Here is an 18847-nt window from a genome sequence, read left to right on the forward strand (position 1 = left end):
GAATTAACCTGCTGATGGACCTTAGGTAGACGCCATATTTCATTTGAGATTTCATTACATCATTCGCTGATGTAAATGAAGCTGCAAGGGACGGACGTACATTTTAAAGGATTAGTTCACTTCAGAATTAAAATGTCCTGATAATTTACTCTCCCCCACGTCATCCATGATGTTCATGTCTTTCTTTCATCAGTCAGAAAGATATTAAGGTTTTTGAGGAAAACGCTCCAGGATTTTTCTCCATATAGTGACTTCAATGAGGGCCAACGGGTTGAAGGTCCAAATGTGAGTTTCAGTGCAGCTTCAAAGTCTCGACACGATCCAGCCGAGGAATAAGAGTCTTATCTAGACAAACCATCGGACATTTTATAAAAACATAAACATTTATATACTTTTTAACCACAAATGCTCGTCTTGCACGTCCACGACTTCACACATTACATAATCAGGTTGAAAGGTCACGCGAAAAACTTCATCTCATTTTCTCCCCCAACTTCAAAATCATCCGACATCGTTGTTTTCCCTTTTACTTATTTATTTTTTGTTTGTTTGACTTAGTCTTTGCACGTTCTCTTTGAGAAATCAGAAAATTATCAGGAAATTTTAATTCTGAAGTGACCTAATCCTTTAAGAGAGATGGAGAGTTTTTTGTCCACTGGAAAGGTTTTTGAAAAACATAATGTTTCAATGTTTTGTTGGTTGAATGATCGACACAGAGGCACACAGCTGTTGTTTCTCTTTGATTACATCAGCACAAGCTGAAGGTTTCTTCTCTCTTACAGTGGGATTTAAACACTGTATTATGTTGCAATTCCTTAAAAAAGTGACTTTTTTTTTTTTTTCTTGGCATAGCATTCATTTTTGACCCTGGGTCAATTAGCAGTCAATCGGTCAATTTATATTGCATTACAAAAAGTGAGGCCTTGTGCTTCTGGAACTGCAACCATTTTCCATCCTGCCTTGTGCCTGTCGTAGGATGCTAAATAGGTGTTTCTATGCAAATGTGGGTGTTCATGGGCCCTATCTTGCACCCAGCGCAATTGACTTTGTACACCGACGCATGTATCATTCCTATTTTGCACCCGACGCACAGCAGACTTTTCCCTCCACAGACGCACGCCGGTAAATTAGGGAATGACCTTGCGTTCCCGGGGCGGTTCAGCACAAAGAGGAGGCGTGTTCCAGCGCAAACGTTCCCTGGTGCTATTTTGCAGTTTCAGAAAACAATTCCGCCACTGACCAGGAAAAACCTCGTCTAAAGTCAGTGGCGCGTTATTCAGATGCTATTTTAAGAGCGCATGCTTGGCCATAATGCAACACGCATACACTTTGCTTTTCTCATCTACACAGACGTAGCAGTTTCCATTTTTGCAAACCATACATAATTACAAGGAAAAATATTCCACACGAGGGAAATCATTGTTGTGTCCATGAAGATGTGAAAAAATAGCCATAAATCTAGCCTACACATTTACCCAAATTATTATACGCCTGTTTAACCGCAGCTAATTTGGGTGTGTTTCTCTCATCCCCAATGTCACTTCTCTGTGTTTTACGGCCCTGACGAGAACGTTGCTCTCCTCGGCTGTGAATCACTCCTGGTGTGCGCCTGGCAAATCCGCCGTTATAATAGCAGTCCGCCGTGGAACAATCACGCCGTGATTGGTTTATTTCACGTTACGCCCAAACCACACCTATGAATAACGAAGCTACTTCAGACCAACCCATTTTAGATTTGCGTCGGGCGCAAGAGTCATTTATCCCGCTGAGATCCACCCACAAAGTTACTTGCGTTTCGCGTTTGATACTTGCGTTTCAGATCGTTAAAATAGGGCCCAATATGTAAATAATGAGCTGTGAGCAAGCTGTTTGTGTAGCGTAGTACTGAAATGTCTGAAGTTTACAGAATGTAGTATGAAAATAATGTTTCCATGTCACCAGGATTGTGCTCTTTAAGGATGAGCAACAGCTTTCAGCAATCAGACTTTTGCGATTTCTTAAGTGGATTTAGCCGACCACTGAGGAAAACAACTGCTTTGCTATAGCGTGCTGCTCGTTTTCCTCATTTTCATGGTGGATAATCATAACTGAGGTGTACAGATGAACTAGAAACATCTGGTTTTAAAGTTTCCACTGTGATTGCAGAATACTGTCCTGCTTGGCCCTTCAGAGGAATGAATGACAGATTTGGTTTTAAATGGTTTTTAAAATGAGACGATAGATCGTCGGCTGATCAAACTGTTTATGATGCATTTGATAGCCTTCGTTATGGATCTGATCGATGCTCGCTAGGGGTGTAACAATATATCGTGTCACAGTATATCGCAATAGTTCACCCAAAATAAAGATTACTTTTTGAGTTTTAGTCAGTACCACATTAAACTGCTATATATAATGTTGAATATAATGTATAATAATGCAATATTTGTGGGTCCCAAATGTTACCAGTAAAAAGTGTCCAACATTATTTTAAATATATCTAGTCTGTGAAAGAGTGCAAGAATATTCGTCTAAAATAGTTCTGTTTTCAGCTTCAGAATCATGAATATTGTTATTCTGGTGTCTCTATTGTCCTGTGCTTTGGGTTTCCAGCAACAAGTCCAAGCCTATTCATTTACACACACAATGTAACACCAAATTTAGCATTTTAATCAACAGAACACTTTTTGTTAACCTTTTACCTAAAGAGTATCGCAATAATATGGTTCAGTATCGTGATATGTGAGTCTCGTTACACCCCAAATCCTCTGCTTTATTGACAGTGATGCTTCTTTCCTTTAATCTGAACTCTTGATTCTCCATTTCCCCACTCAGGTTCTTCAGGATCGTGTGGAGACTCTCCAGAAACAGCTGCACGCCGTTGAGAAGAAGCTGATGAGCCGAGAGCTGGAATACCAGGAGCAGGTAAAGTTACCCGGACCCCAAAGTGTGTTCGACGGCCCCTGAAGGGCCAGGAAAAAGCCACGTCTCCTCACAGAGTCACTGATATGCACATTTTACACATTCCCTGAGATCCGGCTTCAAGAGCCAGAGCCCTGGGCCAGGAATGCTGTCCTCGTTTCAGAGGGATTTCTGAATAATAACAGGCCACTTTGACCTTGAGTTAGGGAAAAGACAGAGAGAGAGAGAGAGATAATTATCTGATTATTAGCTCCAGGAGGGTCTCTGAACCTGGTGTGTGTGTGTGTGTGTGTGTGTGTGTGTGTGTGTGTGTGTGTGTGTGTGTGTGTGTGTGTGTGTGTGTGTGTGTGTGTGTGTGTGTGTGTGTGTGTGTGTGTGTGTGTGTGTGTGTGTGTGTGTGTGTGTGTGTGTGTGTGTGAAAACGCCCTTCTGTCTTGAAAACCTCTGGTGACCTTCACTGGGCTCCTCAGACAGTTGTTGGGATGAGCCCTGGGCTGAAGTGTGTGTTAAACTACTGTGGAACAGCTGCACTGAGTTGGCATCGGGATTCTGTGGAAAAGCCCCAAAGATGCCTTTTGTCCAATAGATTAGTGGGCAGATTGTGTCGTGACAAACATATCGGCAGACGCCTTACAGTTAGGGACACGGCTTGCTGTTTGTCGAAGATATCTGGGATTTTCTTAATCAATATGTAAACAGTAAGTAAACAGGCATGAATGTCAAATTTAAGTTGCAAAATAGTTCAGTATTTTAACTGCATCTCCACAACTTGTACAAACAAAAGCAATGTCTTTCAAAGCATATTAACGTTTCTCCACTGCTTTATAGCTTTAATATTATAGCTTAATGATCATATCTCAATAGATATAGTCAAGTCCCACTTACATTATGTCCCACGGGAATCATGATAATGTTTATAATATCTTAATTAGTGCTGGGCAATGATTAATCGAATCCACAATAAAAGTTTGTGTTTACATAATATATATGTGTGTATTGTGTGTATATATATAGGTATAGATATAGATATATATAAATATACACACGTATATAGTTAAATATTTGCATGTATATATATATTTATATATCATTTATATTATATATAAATATAAATATTTTATATATAAATAACACATTTTTCTTAAATATATACATGCATTTGTGTGTATTTATATTTACAAAATAAGTATACACAGTACACACACATATATTAAGTAAACACAAACTTTTATTGTGGATTTGATTAATCATTGCCCAGCACTAATTATGATATATTCATGCCTTATGATCGCATTTAGCAGATTAGAGTGATTAGAGTGATATTAAGTTCACCCTAGTAAAAAAATTAATATATTAAAATGTATTTGAAATACATTTATTTTATGTTAACTATACACTGTTAGACCTTACCGGGTTTTTTTACAGTAAAATACTGGCAACACTCTTGCCAGTAATTTACTGTAATCTACAGTATGTTACTGTAAAAATGCACTAAAACTCGAGTTAACTAATTTCACTTGCAGAAGCCGACTGTCTTAAATTAACCAACTGTCATTTAAAAGTATTAACTAAAATGTATAATGCATTAATAAAGTGAGCAAAGTATTACTGTGAACTTATTTCATTTGAAACCACAAAAAAATTTTGGTAAATAAAGAGATTTCCACTGGATCAGCAACTACACAGTCACTGTCTGTTAAATAAACCAACATGCAGCATATCATCAATGTTTGTAGATCTTCTCCTGGACTGAAGCACAGGCTCTACTCTTCTGCACAATGGTGACCCAAAAAACAAGATTTTACAGTAAACTACTGGCAACAGTGTTGCCACTATAAACCTGTTTTATAACTTACAGTTTATTACTGTTAAAATACATTTTGTGGGTGTGTCTTTTTATCTTAGACTGTTAACCCTTTCAACCCCACAGGGAAATCCACACTACAAAGAGTAAAAAGTAACATTGAGACAGTGTTGCAGTGAGATAATTAAGGGAATATGTAAGTGAATGTTGAGCATTAGTGATGAACACCTGCTGTTAGAACAGACAATAGAGAAACACAAGAACTACAACTGACTTATAGCCATTACACATTATTACACTTATTATTAACCAGTATGACTTTATTTCTGTCATACATCTACAGAAGTTGTTGAGATGTTTAATGGAAAATGTTTGGTTTGAAGTTACCATTATAGAGATCAGTGTTTGCTTTAGTTGGGATGCTGATGCTAAAACATTAGTGTTTCTTTTGCTGCTTGAGCTGTGTTTTTGCAAGTCACACTTGTGCACACACACAGTTTATGAATGAATGCGGTTATGTTGATTATGGTGATAAAGTCATCATATTGCCTGTTCATTCACAAAGGAATTAATTCCTACTCATTCAGTTTTATCTTCAATCAAAAGTGTTACATTACCACTGTGAAACCACAGCAATAAATTACAATACTTATTTAACACATCATGCATAAACCAAAAATTAACAAAGCTATGCTGTCTTTTAGAAACACAGAGATATCACAATTTAGCACATGAATCTCAACAATGGTGGCAATATTTTTTTATTATTCATGCAGCAGTGAATGCTGGGAGTTTTATACTATTCTGGAACCCAGCATGCATTGCGACATGAAACTTTTGATTGTCACCATTGTTGAGATTCATATACTGATTGTTGATGTCTGTGTGTGTCTGAGACAACCAGGAGTTAAACATGTTTTACTGCACTATATGATTACAATATTGTTCAGAAGACCTGATTACAGAAATGTTGATTTCATGTTGTAGATTCACAATTAAATATAGTAAATATGAAATACCCATAAATTCAAAGAATATACACAGGAAAGGTCTGAATATCAGACAAGTCCAGGATGATTGTTAAACAATCACAAAAGCCAAAAAATAACTATTCATCTTCCTCTTGACTTTTTCTTGTCATAGCAATTGTGCTTTATAAACTCACTGTTACAGCAGCCAGAGGGAGATGAACGGTAAGCAGTCAAGAGACAAGAGACCAACTAAAGCAAATACTAATCTCCATCATGGTGACAACAAACTTTGTTATTAACTAAATCTCTGTTAATTCTCAACAAGAACTTTTGTACATGTATGAAAGAAATAATGTTAAACTGGTTTGTAAACTGGTTTCACACTCAGTGTTGCTGGAAGTCAGTTGTAGTTTCTGTGTTTTTCTTTTTTCTGTTCTTGTCCTTCTTTTCATTCAAGTGGACTATATTAGTGAACTAATGTAGGCAATAGTGAATGAGGGTATAGGGTGTGATTGTGAAAACAGCCTCTGAGTGTCGATTTTGAGCTGTTAATTCACAGTATATTCCTGTAGGCTATTTTTATTTTCTACGGTATATTACTGTTTTAATGGAAAATGGTATAATTTTGTCAGAATTTGGCCTTTTTTTTACAGCAAGGGTTAACAGTGTACTACAACTACATTTACATATTGATGTACTTAATATAAATACCCTGCGATTGCACTTTTGGTTTACTAAACTGATATACTTAAAGTCTGCTAAATTGGAAGAATGAATTTTGTTTTTAATGCACTTTCATTACCCAGAAATAGTGCGTAAATTAAAATAAAGATACACTTGTATATTTGCTTGTGCTAAAGTGGAACTATTGCAAGTATACTTTAGATACATTTTAAATATCTTGCATTTAATGACTGATATTATACAGAGATCATACTATCCTAATTAATATAGTGATATTAAAACACATTTTAGGCTTAATATTATTAAATGTCCATTGTGCAATAAAGAAGAACTCCAAATAAAGTTTAATTATAATATTTATATCAGTAATTCTGTCAGTAAATACTGTATGTTAATGGATTTGTAGTATACTTAGTATGAAATAAATGTATTTTAAATACATTTTGGTATAGGTTTGTTTCACTAGGACTTTTTTTCACTAGGGCAAGCAATCAAGCAGTTGAGATATGTTATATAATATATATCGCACTATGTGAGTATATACTGTATGAATGTGAGTATAAAGTTGGCTATACTTATATCCAAGATTGTATAAAGAACAGAAATAGCATTTGCGAGCCAATTTATTTCAGTAATGTTCTTAATACCCCTGTGTTCGTCACTAATGCTCAATCATCACTTAATTAGTCACTTAACTTCTTGACTGCAATGTGTATATCTTATTATAGTTTCTAAAATTGAATTAATTAAGGTAATCGGTGTCCTCAAATGTAATGAGTTAGCTTAACTTATAAGATTTGACTTTGTGTGTGATATTGTGAGCTAGCAAGCACTTAAAAGTTCATTTTAAGTTTGTAATGTCACTGTTTTTCAGCTATATAAAGGTTTTGAATGCAGTGTAAAGTTTAGTTGTGCATTAAGAAATATCCTTGTCTTTGTGGACTCGATTAAAATAAGTTCAGAGTACTCATAACTATTGTTGGTTTCACTTTATTTTGATGGTCCCTTTAACACTTTATGCTGTCTGTAAGTAACATTGCACTTACATGTCAACTAGCTGTCATTAGAGTGTTAGTAGAGTATTAGTAGACTGGTAGGGTTAGGGTTAGAATAAGTTGAAATGTTGTTGCAAAGTTTCTTATAGTCAATAGAATATCTGTTAGGGGACCATCACAATAAAGAGTTAGCAGATATTAAGCAGACAGTTTACTAATACTCTAATGAGAGTTAGTTGACATGTAGTTGCAAAGTTACTTATAGTCGACAGAATGTTAAAAGGGACCATTAAAATAAAGTGTTACCCTATTGTTTTTTTAAACTTAATTGAATTGAGGTAATCGGTGTCCTCAAATGAAATGAGTTAGCTTAACTTGTTGGGTTTTACAGTTTTTTTTTTATGCGGATAAAGTTGGCTATACTTATATATACACAATTATATACAGAATAAAAATAGCATTTGCATACTAGTTCATACTAACCCTATAAAGGGCAAAATAAAGCACAAAAGCTTGACAGACATGGCCACTATCTAGTGTCATTGCATGGAAAAGTGCAGCATGAACATTCTTGAAAACTTCTCCCCAACTTATGTGAATAAAGTTGGCTATACTTACAGTAGATATACACGATTATATACAGAATAAAAATAGCATTTGCGAGCCGTAATGTTCATACTAGTTCATACTATCCCTATAAAGGGCAAAATAAAGCACAAAAGCTTGACAGTCATGGTCACTAATCCAGTGTCATTGCATGGAAAAGTGCAGCATGAGCATTCTTGAAAACTTCTCCCCAACTTATGTGAATAAAGTTGGCTATACTTAGATATACACGATTATATACAGAATAAAAATAACATTTGCAAGCCATTTTACTTCCGTAATGTTCAAACTAGTTCATAATACCCCTATAAAGTGCAAAATAAAGCACAAAAGCTTGACAGACATGGCCACAATGTAGTGTTGTTGCATGGAAAAGTGCAGCATGAACATTCTTGAAAACTTCTCCCCAACTTATGCGAATGAAGTTGGCTCTACTTATATATACACGATTATATACAGAATAAAAATAGCATTTGCGAGCCGTAATGCTCATACTAGTTCATACTATCCCTATAAAGGGCAAAATAAAGCACAAAAGCTTGACAGTCATGGTCACTAATCCAGTGTCATTGCATGGAAAAGTGCAGCATGAGCATTCTTGAAAACTTCTCCCCAACTTATGCAAATAAAGTTGGCTATACTTATAAATCCAAGATTATATACAAAATAAAAATAGCATCTGCAAGCCATTTTACTTCCGTAATGTTCATACTAGTTCATAATACCCCTATAAAGTGCAAAATAAAGCACAAAAGCTTGACAGACATGGCCGCTATCTAGTGTTGTTGCATGGAAAAGTGCAGCATGAGCATTCTTCAAAACTTCTCCCCAACTTATGCGAATTAAGTTGGCTATACTTATATATACACAATTATATACAACATAAAAATAAAAATTTGCTAGCCATTTTACTTCCGTAATGTTCATACTAGTTCATACTAACCCTATAAAGGACAAAATAAAGCATGTAAAAGTGCAGCATGAACATTCTTGAAAACTTCTCCCAAACTTATTTTTATACAACATAAAAATAAAAAATTGCAAGCCATTTTACTTCCGTAATGTTCATACTAGTTCATACTAACCCTATAAAGGACAAAATAAAGCATGTAAAAGTGCAGCATGAACATTCTTGAAAACTTCTCCCCAACTTTGACACGAGGGTGACATATTTTCATTTTGGGGTGAGCTGTGTCTAAGGTCAATTTTGATTTAATTTTGACTTCAACAAGGAATGTGTTCGCCCACCCCAGACCTCCAGACTTAAGAGCGCCTGTAAAGAACATCTACTCCCACCTCATAAACCCTCACATCTCGAATGCTGTGTTCGTGAGAGAGAGAGAGAGAGAGGTGGAAATAAAGGCCTGCTCTCTCTCTCTCTCTCTCTCTCTCTCTCTCTCTCTTCAGTGCACTGATATTGCCCCAGTTTATCTTCCAAGACATGTCTTTGTAATGCAATCCTCGGCATGCAAAAACAGCCCTCTTTTTGCCCAGACTTCAAACAGATGTTCCTCATCGGTGGCTCCGGGCTCCTCCACGCCTGCTTGGCATGAAGCGCGTGTGTTTCTGCGCAGTCTCGCTGGATGAGGCCGTTACACACACAAAGCCTTCCGAACAGTTAAGTTGCGGAGTCCTCCGAGAGGTTTCCTCCTGAGGTGTTATTTTCATATCGGGATGGATTTGACATGTTAGTTAAACAGGAGCGACTCGCTGCATGCGACGTGTGCTGACGACTGACTGCTAATCTAGCGGATCTCACTTCTCAAGTCACCTTTATTTCTGTGGCGCTTTTTACAATACAGAGTGTATCAAAGCAGCTTTACAGAGATAATAATGCAACAAAGTGTGTTTCTAGAAGAAAATAGCATTATAGTCCAGCTTAAGTAAGTTCAGTGATGTTTCACACTTAGTCAAACCAAAATTTATTCAGACACCTTCAACATTTCTCACATTATCACAGTAAATTCGCTATAGTTTATAAAATGGTAATAAAATATGAGAAGAACTCAGAGTTATCATATCAGTTGATATGTGACTGGTTTTGTCCGTCCTTCTGTTAGACTGTCTCACAGATGAATTATGATGAATATCTGTCAGCTGTTAAATTTAACTACACAATTAGATAATACCAGTTTAGCTCAACCGATTACCAAGCAATGCTTCATTTTGTTCAGTCTGTGTGTAAAAAGAGCATTAGCAATTAAAGAAAAAACACTTCAGCAGAACATGAGTGTCTGAATCATATTCGGTCCCAAATTTGTATAAATGTCGCTGGGAGTCACTGTATGAAGAGTTTTTGGGTATAATATGACACACTTTATTTTGCTCTCCTCACTTACATAAATGTACTATAGTGTCCTGCACACACTAGTGAAAGAATATCAAAAACTATGTCTGGTGTCTGAATAATATGTGTGATATACCTTTTGCATTCCAATTTGCTCCAAAAGAGTGTTTCTGTGACTTTACAAAAGAGGGAAAAAATATAGAGAGATTCATTATATTGGTCAAAAGAGAAAAAATATCTATCAAATGTGTCTTCAGTCGCTGTATTAAAAGCACTCATGCAACAACCAGTACTGGTAGATCACTAAAGCCCTGATATACTGTTGGAACGAAAGTGAATGAATCAAAACTAACTTTATCTGGACAATAACTTTATTCTAGAGCTGCTGTAAAGCCTAAACAGTCTCTGTTACTGTAATTTCCTATTATCACTGTAAAGCTGCTTTGAAACAATCTATATTGGTAAAAGCGCTGTATAAATAAAGGTGACGTTTCGAACAAAATCAGGCCAAACGAACGTCGGACAAACGAAAAATGTCAGATAACACCAATAAAATTAGTTGCGTTTTACTTTAATACTGTATTGTATAAACAAATTCAAAGAATGTACTACATACATACTGAATATATATTTTTTTTTCCAGTGAGAGGGACATTAGGTTTGGCTTTACATGTCCACTAAAAACCCCATGCCTGAACCTCAGATCTGCTCCACTCAAGAGCGAGCGCACCGTAGCGTAAGTGCCGTCATTATCCATTAGCTTCCCATTACGGCACCGGTGCTACTCCACTGGAGAGGCACTTCATAAATCATACTTCTGCCTCATAACTTCATAAAGAGTCTCTTCCAACCTCTAATTTCTGCTCAGCCTCTTGAAAACACTCCTGTTTCAGTTGTGCGAGCTATTCAGAGAGCTTCATTCTCGTACTCTTGACTCCAGAAACGCCAGTTTTGAGATGCAAAAGTGGTTTTTGAGCAGTGCAGGTTTTTGATGTACCCTTGTGAATCTGTCACTTTGCTGTTTTTCTTTTTTCTTTTGAATGCTTGTGCACTCTTTCCCTCCCCTCCACCCCTTCATTAGCATACATCAAGCTCCTGACGACATGACAAAGTTTATTTGAACGTTGAAAGTGCCGAGGTCTTGCTGCTTTCAGCTGGCAGCTGTCAAAAACCCATCCTGCATCGTGCACGCACAATATAAAGACTATATATAGATGAAATAGTGTCGTTTTAAGTGAGAATGGTGTGGAAAAGAGACTGCCGCTCAGTCTTCAAAATAAAGATTGGTTTATTAAACAACAAAGAACACTTTGGAAATGAAGGAAATGAAGATGAAATAGTTCATTAATCATATTGTTCAGTTGTGAAAATCTGGAAGCTTTTATATGCGGTTCATTAGTTTCTGGAAGAAGATCAGAAATAAAGCACAAATCCTTATCCTCAACGTGACCCGGTGTTTCAGCTGTGAGTGTAAGGGCCTGTCAGAATTTATTGAGAAAGAAAACCTGTTTAAATTCGGAGTGATTACGTCCCAGGAATATACTGAGTGTCTGTGTACTTCATGCCACAGTCGAGAATGTGTGAAGGAATAGTGTACTCAGAAATAATATGGAGGGTGAAATGCGTACAATCCATACGATGATTTTGAACCCCACTGACTTTCATTGTATTAGCAAAAAAAATTCTTCAGAATTCCGCTAAAGAAAGAAAGTCATATGTGACCCTGGACGACAAAACCAGTCACATGTGTAAATTTTATGACATTGAGATTTATACATAATCTGGAAGCTGAATAAATAAGATTTCCACTGATGTATGGTTTGTTAGGATAGGACAATATTTGGCTGAGATACAACTGTTATGAAAATCTGGAATCTGAGGGTGCAAAAAAATCAAAACATTGAGAAAATCTCCTTTAAAGTTGTTCATTTATGTTGGCGATTGTGCTGCATTCACTCACAAAAATACATGTTTTATATATTTACGGTAGGAAATTTACCAAATATCTTCATGGAACATGATCTTTACTTAATATCCTCATGATTTTTGGCATAAAAGAAAAATCAATAATTTTGACCCATACAATGTATTGTTGGCTATTGCCACAAATATACCAGACATGTGACTGGTTTTGTGGTCCAGGGTCACATAAAGGTTTGGAATGACATGATGACAGAATTTCCATTCTTCCAACTAATCTTGGAAGCTTGTTTCCTCCACAGAATAAAAAATAAAAAAGGTATGTTTTTGTCTCAGAATTGTGTGATATAAAGTTGCAATTGCATGTTATGAAGTCAAAATTGCGTGATATATAGTTGCAATTGCGTGATATCAAGTCAGAATTGTGAGATATATAGTAGCAATTGTGTGTTATAAAGTCAAAATTGCGTGATATATAGTTGCAATTGTGTGTTATAAAGTCAAAATTGCATGATATATAGTCGCAATTGTTATAGTCAAAATTGCATGATATATAGTTGCAATTGTGTTATAAAGTCAAAATTGCGTGATATATAGTTGCAATTGCGTGATATAAAGTCAGAATTGCGAGATATATAGTTGCAATTGTGTTATAAAGTCAAAATTGCGTGATATATAGTTGCAATTGTGTGTTATAAAGTCAAAATTGCATGATATATAGTCGCAATTGTTATAGTCAAAATTGCATGATATATAGTTGCAATTGTGTTATAAAGTCAAAATTGCATGGTATATAGTTGCAATTGTGTTATAAAGTCAAAATTGCGTGATATATAGTTGCAATTGCGTGATATAAAGTCAGAATTGCGAGATATATAGTTGCAATTGTGTTATAAAGTCAAAATTGCGTGATATATAGTTGCAATTGTGTGTTATAAAGTCAAAATTGTGTGATATATAGTCGCAATTGTGTTATAAAGTCAAAATTACGTGATATATACAGTAGTTGCAATTGTGTTATAAAGTCAAAATTGCATGATATATAGTTGCAATTGCATGATATAAAGTCAGAATTGCGAGATATATAGTTGCAATTGTGTTGTAAAGTCAAAATTGCGTGATATATAGTTGCAGTTGTGTGTTATAAAGTCAAAATTGCGTGATATATAGTCGCAATTGCGTGATATAAAGTCAGAATTGTGAGAGATAAACATGCAGTTCGGAGAAAAAAAAGTCAAAATTGCGAGATCATTTTTCGCAATTGCGAGTTTATATCTCACAATTCTGACTTTATATCTCGCAATTCTGACTTTATATCATGCAAATCTGAGAAATAAAGACAGAATTGCGAGATGTAAACTCGTAATTGTGAGATAAAAAGTCACAATTATCTTTTAAAATGTTTTCATTCTGTAGTGAAAACAAGCTTCCATACTATCGTTCCTTCTTGCTCGAAGAGGGTTAAAGTGTGCATGTCAAATTCTAACTATTGCATTTGTTTAACATTCATAAATAAAATTTCATAATTAATTTGGCTTTATTTTCACCCTGGGAAATGAATGATATTACATCTGTCCAGTTAATCAGTTACTCACTCAATAAATAAATAATAATCATAATTGTTATTTTAAACAGATTCATAAAAACAATATTCAGGAAAGACAATTAGCCTATAAGGGCTAATTATTGAAATGGATAATAGAAATGGAGCCCGTTAAGAATGGTCTATAGGGCCTAATAAAGTCTCAAGGTTGGCGTTTGCAAACTCCACTCGCCTTTTCTTCAAAAAAGAGAGTTTACAGATCTGCCATTATAAATGAAGGCCGAACTAATCACTGACACTTTGCCAAAAGTGAGTGTTAAGCTGTTGAGGGGTTCTCCACAATCTCATGCATTAACACCTGTAGTGGGAAACCCTCTAACAACACACTCAATTTGATTCCGATTCACAAGATATGAATTCGATTCAATTCAGATTCACAAGATCTCAATTTGATTCCAATTCACAAGATCTCGATTCGATTCCGATTCAAAAGATCTCGATTCGATTCAGATTCACAAGATCTCAATTCGATTCGATTCGATTCACAAGATCTCAATTCGATTCCGATTCACAAGATCAAATTCGATTTGATTCGATTCACAAGATCTCAGTGCGATTCCGATTCACAAGATCTCAATTCGATTTGATTCAGATTCACAAGATCTCAATTCAATTCCGATTCACAAGATCTCAATTCGATTCCGATTCACAAGATCTCAATTCGATTCGATTCACAAGATCTCAATTCGACTCCGATTTACAAGATCTCGATTCCAATTCACAAGATCTCGATTCGATTCAGATTCACAAGATCTCAATTCGATTAGATTCGATTCACAAGATCTCAATGCGATTCCGATTCACAAGATCTCAATTCGATTCCGATTCACAAGATCTCGATTCGATTCACAAGATCTCAATTCGATTCCGATTCACAAGATCTCAATTCTATTCCGATTCACAAGATCTCAATTCGATTCGATTCAGATTCACAAGATCTCAATTCGATTCCGATTCACAAGATATCAATTCGTTTCCGATTCACAAGATCTCAATGCGATTCCGATTCACAAGATCTCGATTCGATTTGATTCTGATTCAGAAGATCTCAATTCAATTTGCAAGATCTCATTTCGATTCACAAGATCTCGATTCGATTCCGATTCACAAGATCTCAATTCGATTCAATTGTCGATTTTCGATTCGATGCACTGATTTCAGTTATTCCATTTTCACTGGCCCCACCACAAAGAAAGTAATAAATGAATAAAAAAGTTATTGTTTTTGACCCATGTATCCTTGTATTGTAATAAATAAGGTTATGTCACAAAATTATAGATACCAGTGAAATTTAACAATTCTCGATTGCAGTTGCAATACCAGAGCTAAAACTACTAATATAAATTTCAACTATAATAAAAAAAAAACAACAGTCATTAATAAAAAAAATAACAAATAATTAAACTACCAGCAATATCACAATTAAATAAATACAATAGAACAAAGATACAAATGAAATAATCAGTGCTTTTAAGGTTTTTCAGGTAAATCTAACAGATCTCAGGTACAGAAATTGAATAAAGTAATCAAATGTAAAATAACACTGCATATAATCTTCACTGTACAAATTAAATAAAATAATTTGTACAGTGTATTTTTTAAGTGAATCCTTATTAAAGTTATTCAGTGAAGATCAGATTGTCTTTTGTAGTTAGATTAACATTAAAAACTCAAACAGCAGCAGGAATATTAGCGCATGTGTTCTCTCTCTACTGTTTACTTAAGCCATAACCGACTATGTTTTCTTGGATTCTCGGAAAGGCGGACATTTTGAGATAAATCTGTATGAATTTGTCCGTTTGAGCGCAAGAGACGTGAAAGAGAATTCATTTTATAACCGCTATTTTCACGCTGTCTGAGACTAGAAATAAGATTAACGTCAATCAGATTTTATGTTCAATGTTTGCGGAAATTCAAATACGGAAAAAAGATTGATTCGTGACTTTTGAGAATCAATATCGAATCGACCACTTTTTTTTTTTTTTTTTACGATTAATCGAAAAAATTATAGCCTAGTCAGCTAAGAGACACTCGGAGTTGTCTCAATATCCAGTGCTATAATTCTTGTGGGTTGAATTCACTCAGACATAAGAAATAAGAAATAAGCAAATTGATTGGCACGTCATGTCAAATGAAGAGGAGGGCAGCAAATGGGGACGATTGGGTCAATGGCGAAGGCCTGGTCTACAAAAAAAGAACAGAGAAGCTGTGTTCAGATAATGTACACACTTCCTCTTTGAAGTGGCTTCCAATCCTTTCATTGTACCCTGAAAGATTAATTATAGAAAGCCAGAACAATCAGTTAAATCCACAACAGGAAAATTATTTTAGGAAAGGCAATCATCTTTCTTGTTGCGCCTCTGTTCCCCTCAAACAAGGCGAATATTAAGACATTTTTAACTTAATATGTTGGACAGAGCCTGTTTAAGACCATCAAAGATCAAAGCCAGACGAGCCAAAGTTGGAGTCAAGACCCAGATCCGTTAAGACCTAAACCAGTAGACCAAACCAAATAGTACAGTACAAAACGTTTTGTCCTAACCAGCCTCGACGACAATACACGACGAAAGACTCTTTTAGAAACTCCGCCCACGTGCTCTTCTGATTGGCTATCGTATATGCAGTCATGTGTGTAATTGTGTGAACCGCACCAAAAGACTTATATATCAATTTGGTTTGGTTCAGATAATTTATTTTTTCCCATCATTAATTTCACACGTCTAGTAAAGTTATGTGGTTTTGTTGTTCTTTTTTCTTGATTTAATCCATAAGAATGGAAGTGAATTGTGACAACATGCCCCATAGGTGGAGTACATTGTAAATTTTATGTGATCTAATCAAAAAATATGCAAAACAAACTAACATATTTTCTCAATAAAATACAATTATTAACTTTTTTATTTAAAATAATGGCATTTTTTAATAATTAAAACAAACAAAAATTTTGTTTGACAACAAACACCGCAAAACACAGCTATACAACAATAATTTCTGAACATTGACTCTCAGTCTTTATTCGGCTTTTTCTCATGGTTTCTCAATAGAATTCATGAAAGTATAAAATAGAATATCAATAGTTCTAATAGGAGCTCATTGTAACGCAGTATGACAACATGCCCCGCCTGCACAACTGGGGTTTAATCCCGGCGAGTGTTTCTGCTGGTTAGATCCGCGTTAAAGATCTATCTCAACTGTTAAATAACAGATTGGAGATTAAAATATTATCAGATTTGTCTAATTTTAACAGAGATAAAAGTAAGACATTTACTTTTGCCATGGTTAAATAAATGTTCAGTGATATCTTTCAGAGATTTCTGAATTTTGGCGCAATGTTTTCTCTATATAGTGTTGAAATGACAACTTGTAAATACACTAAGTTTCGTCATGCTGGCATGTGTGGAAGTATTTAAAACAAGTGTGTTACATCTAGCGTTAGCTTGTGCCCCTGCTTACCTCTACAATTGTAGCACTAACCATGATTTGTTAATTCCTCAGTTTGTTGGCAAAAAGTGTCTCTCTACTTGAGTACGTTCATACAACATACATGTGTGTAGTTTGTACTTGGTAGACAGGCGGTCTTAGTTTGCAGTACTCTTGCCACCTAGTTCATTGAGGACTTACCACAGTGTTTGACAGCCTGATGGAGCCATTATTACAGGGCATGTTTTAAACTCTTCCCATCTCTCCTCGTGTAGATCACACATGTCCATCAAGAGTGTGAGGTGAAGATTAAAGGCCTGATGCCGGCGGAGCTACAGCAGGAGCTGAACGACACCATCACCTCGCTGAAGTCACAGGTGATCAAACTAATACACACACCACAGCTCCCACTGGACACACATACACAAATGTATGTTGAGGGTTACATTTATTTTGTAAGGCAGGTCAGAAAAATATGGATGCTTGTTTCCGCCACGGAATAAAACATTTAGTAAAAAGTCGATTATTGCGACTTTTTATCTCACAATTCCGAGTTTACATCGTGCAATTCTGACTTTATTTCTCAGAATTGCATGTGTATATCTCGCAATTCCATTTTTATATCTCACAAATCTGACTTTATAACTCGCAGTTGTGAGAAAAAAGTTGCAGTTACCTTTTTTAATTTTTATTCTGTGGTGGAAACAAGCTTCCATAGAAAAACCACCACCACAGACACATCTGGACATTGCACAGTTTCATATACATGGACTTGATCTCAACCGATTCATAAACACACCTGGATCACTTATGTATAGACAGGATGATGTGCATTATAAGACGGATAGTTCCTGAATGCCGGCAGCTTCGACTGGCGACGGCTTCCTGCAGACAGTCCAGGGGAAAACGGCTTGAGCGCTGAAGTACATCACTCATAATCGCAAAATTAACCCAGACAGTTTGACTGGCATGTGAAGTGGTGGAGTTAATTTAGTGGGTATGAGCAACTGGATGAACATTATCTCACTTCTTACATGACTACTTACCATATAAATACATTAAAGATATCTATGTTTATCTGTGGAAAATTATTATTCTCTCTAACCTTTACTATCACCAGTGAGTACCACAAGGTTCAGTGCTAGGACCGCTCAGATTGCTTAAAGCAGTTGTCCAGTTAAGTCTATATTTATTTATTTGTACTTTATTTGCTGTATTGTGATTCTAATTTGTAGGGCACAAGAAAACAAAATGCTATTTTTACTTTTATCCACAAAAAAAAAAAAACATTACAATTAATTTGTACTGTGTAGGCTCGTTCTTACGTACTAGAGCGCGTTCGCACATGCGCACTCTTCATAAACGCCACTTTCAATTTCTTGACAAACTAAAAGACGTAAATTACATTTGTATGTATATTCTAAATAAAAGACACATGTTGTACTGAATGTCAGCTTGCTTATTTGGCTCAAGATAAGGATTTATTGAGTCCACATGTCATGCAAACAAGAAACTATTCTTCTAACCGCAGGTCGAGAGCTGTCGTTCCAAACAAACAACTTTGCAATGCTGTTTGTGAATGTTCGTTGGAACGATGGTTTCGGGAAACACAGACTCGTTGAACTACGACTACGACAGAACTTGCGACCATAGTTG

The 18847-nt window shown here is 35.7% G+C and overlaps 1 protein-coding gene across 2 annotated transcripts in view; it reads left to right on the plus strand.

The window, feature by feature from the left end:
* The window catches only part of cep112 (centrosomal protein 112), a 210447-nt gene that overhangs the window by 183544 nt on the left and 8056 nt on the right, over positions 1 to 18847 (plus strand). For both annotated transcript variants that reach the window (XM_081363687.1, XM_081363688.1), the window contains exons 24-25: positions 2815 to 2904; positions 17467 to 17568. In XM_081363687.1, coding sequence (XP_081219813.1) covers positions 2815 to 2904; positions 17467 to 17568 — 192 coding nt within the window. The remainder of the gene's footprint in view (positions 1 to 2814; positions 2905 to 17466; positions 17569 to 18847) is intronic.

The sequence above is a fragment of the Scardinius erythrophthalmus genome, assembly GCF_964197995.2.
Source record: "Scardinius erythrophthalmus genome assembly, chromosome: 1".
NCBI classification, from domain to species: domain Eukaryota; kingdom Metazoa; phylum Chordata; class Actinopteri; order Cypriniformes; family Leuciscidae; genus Scardinius; species Scardinius erythrophthalmus.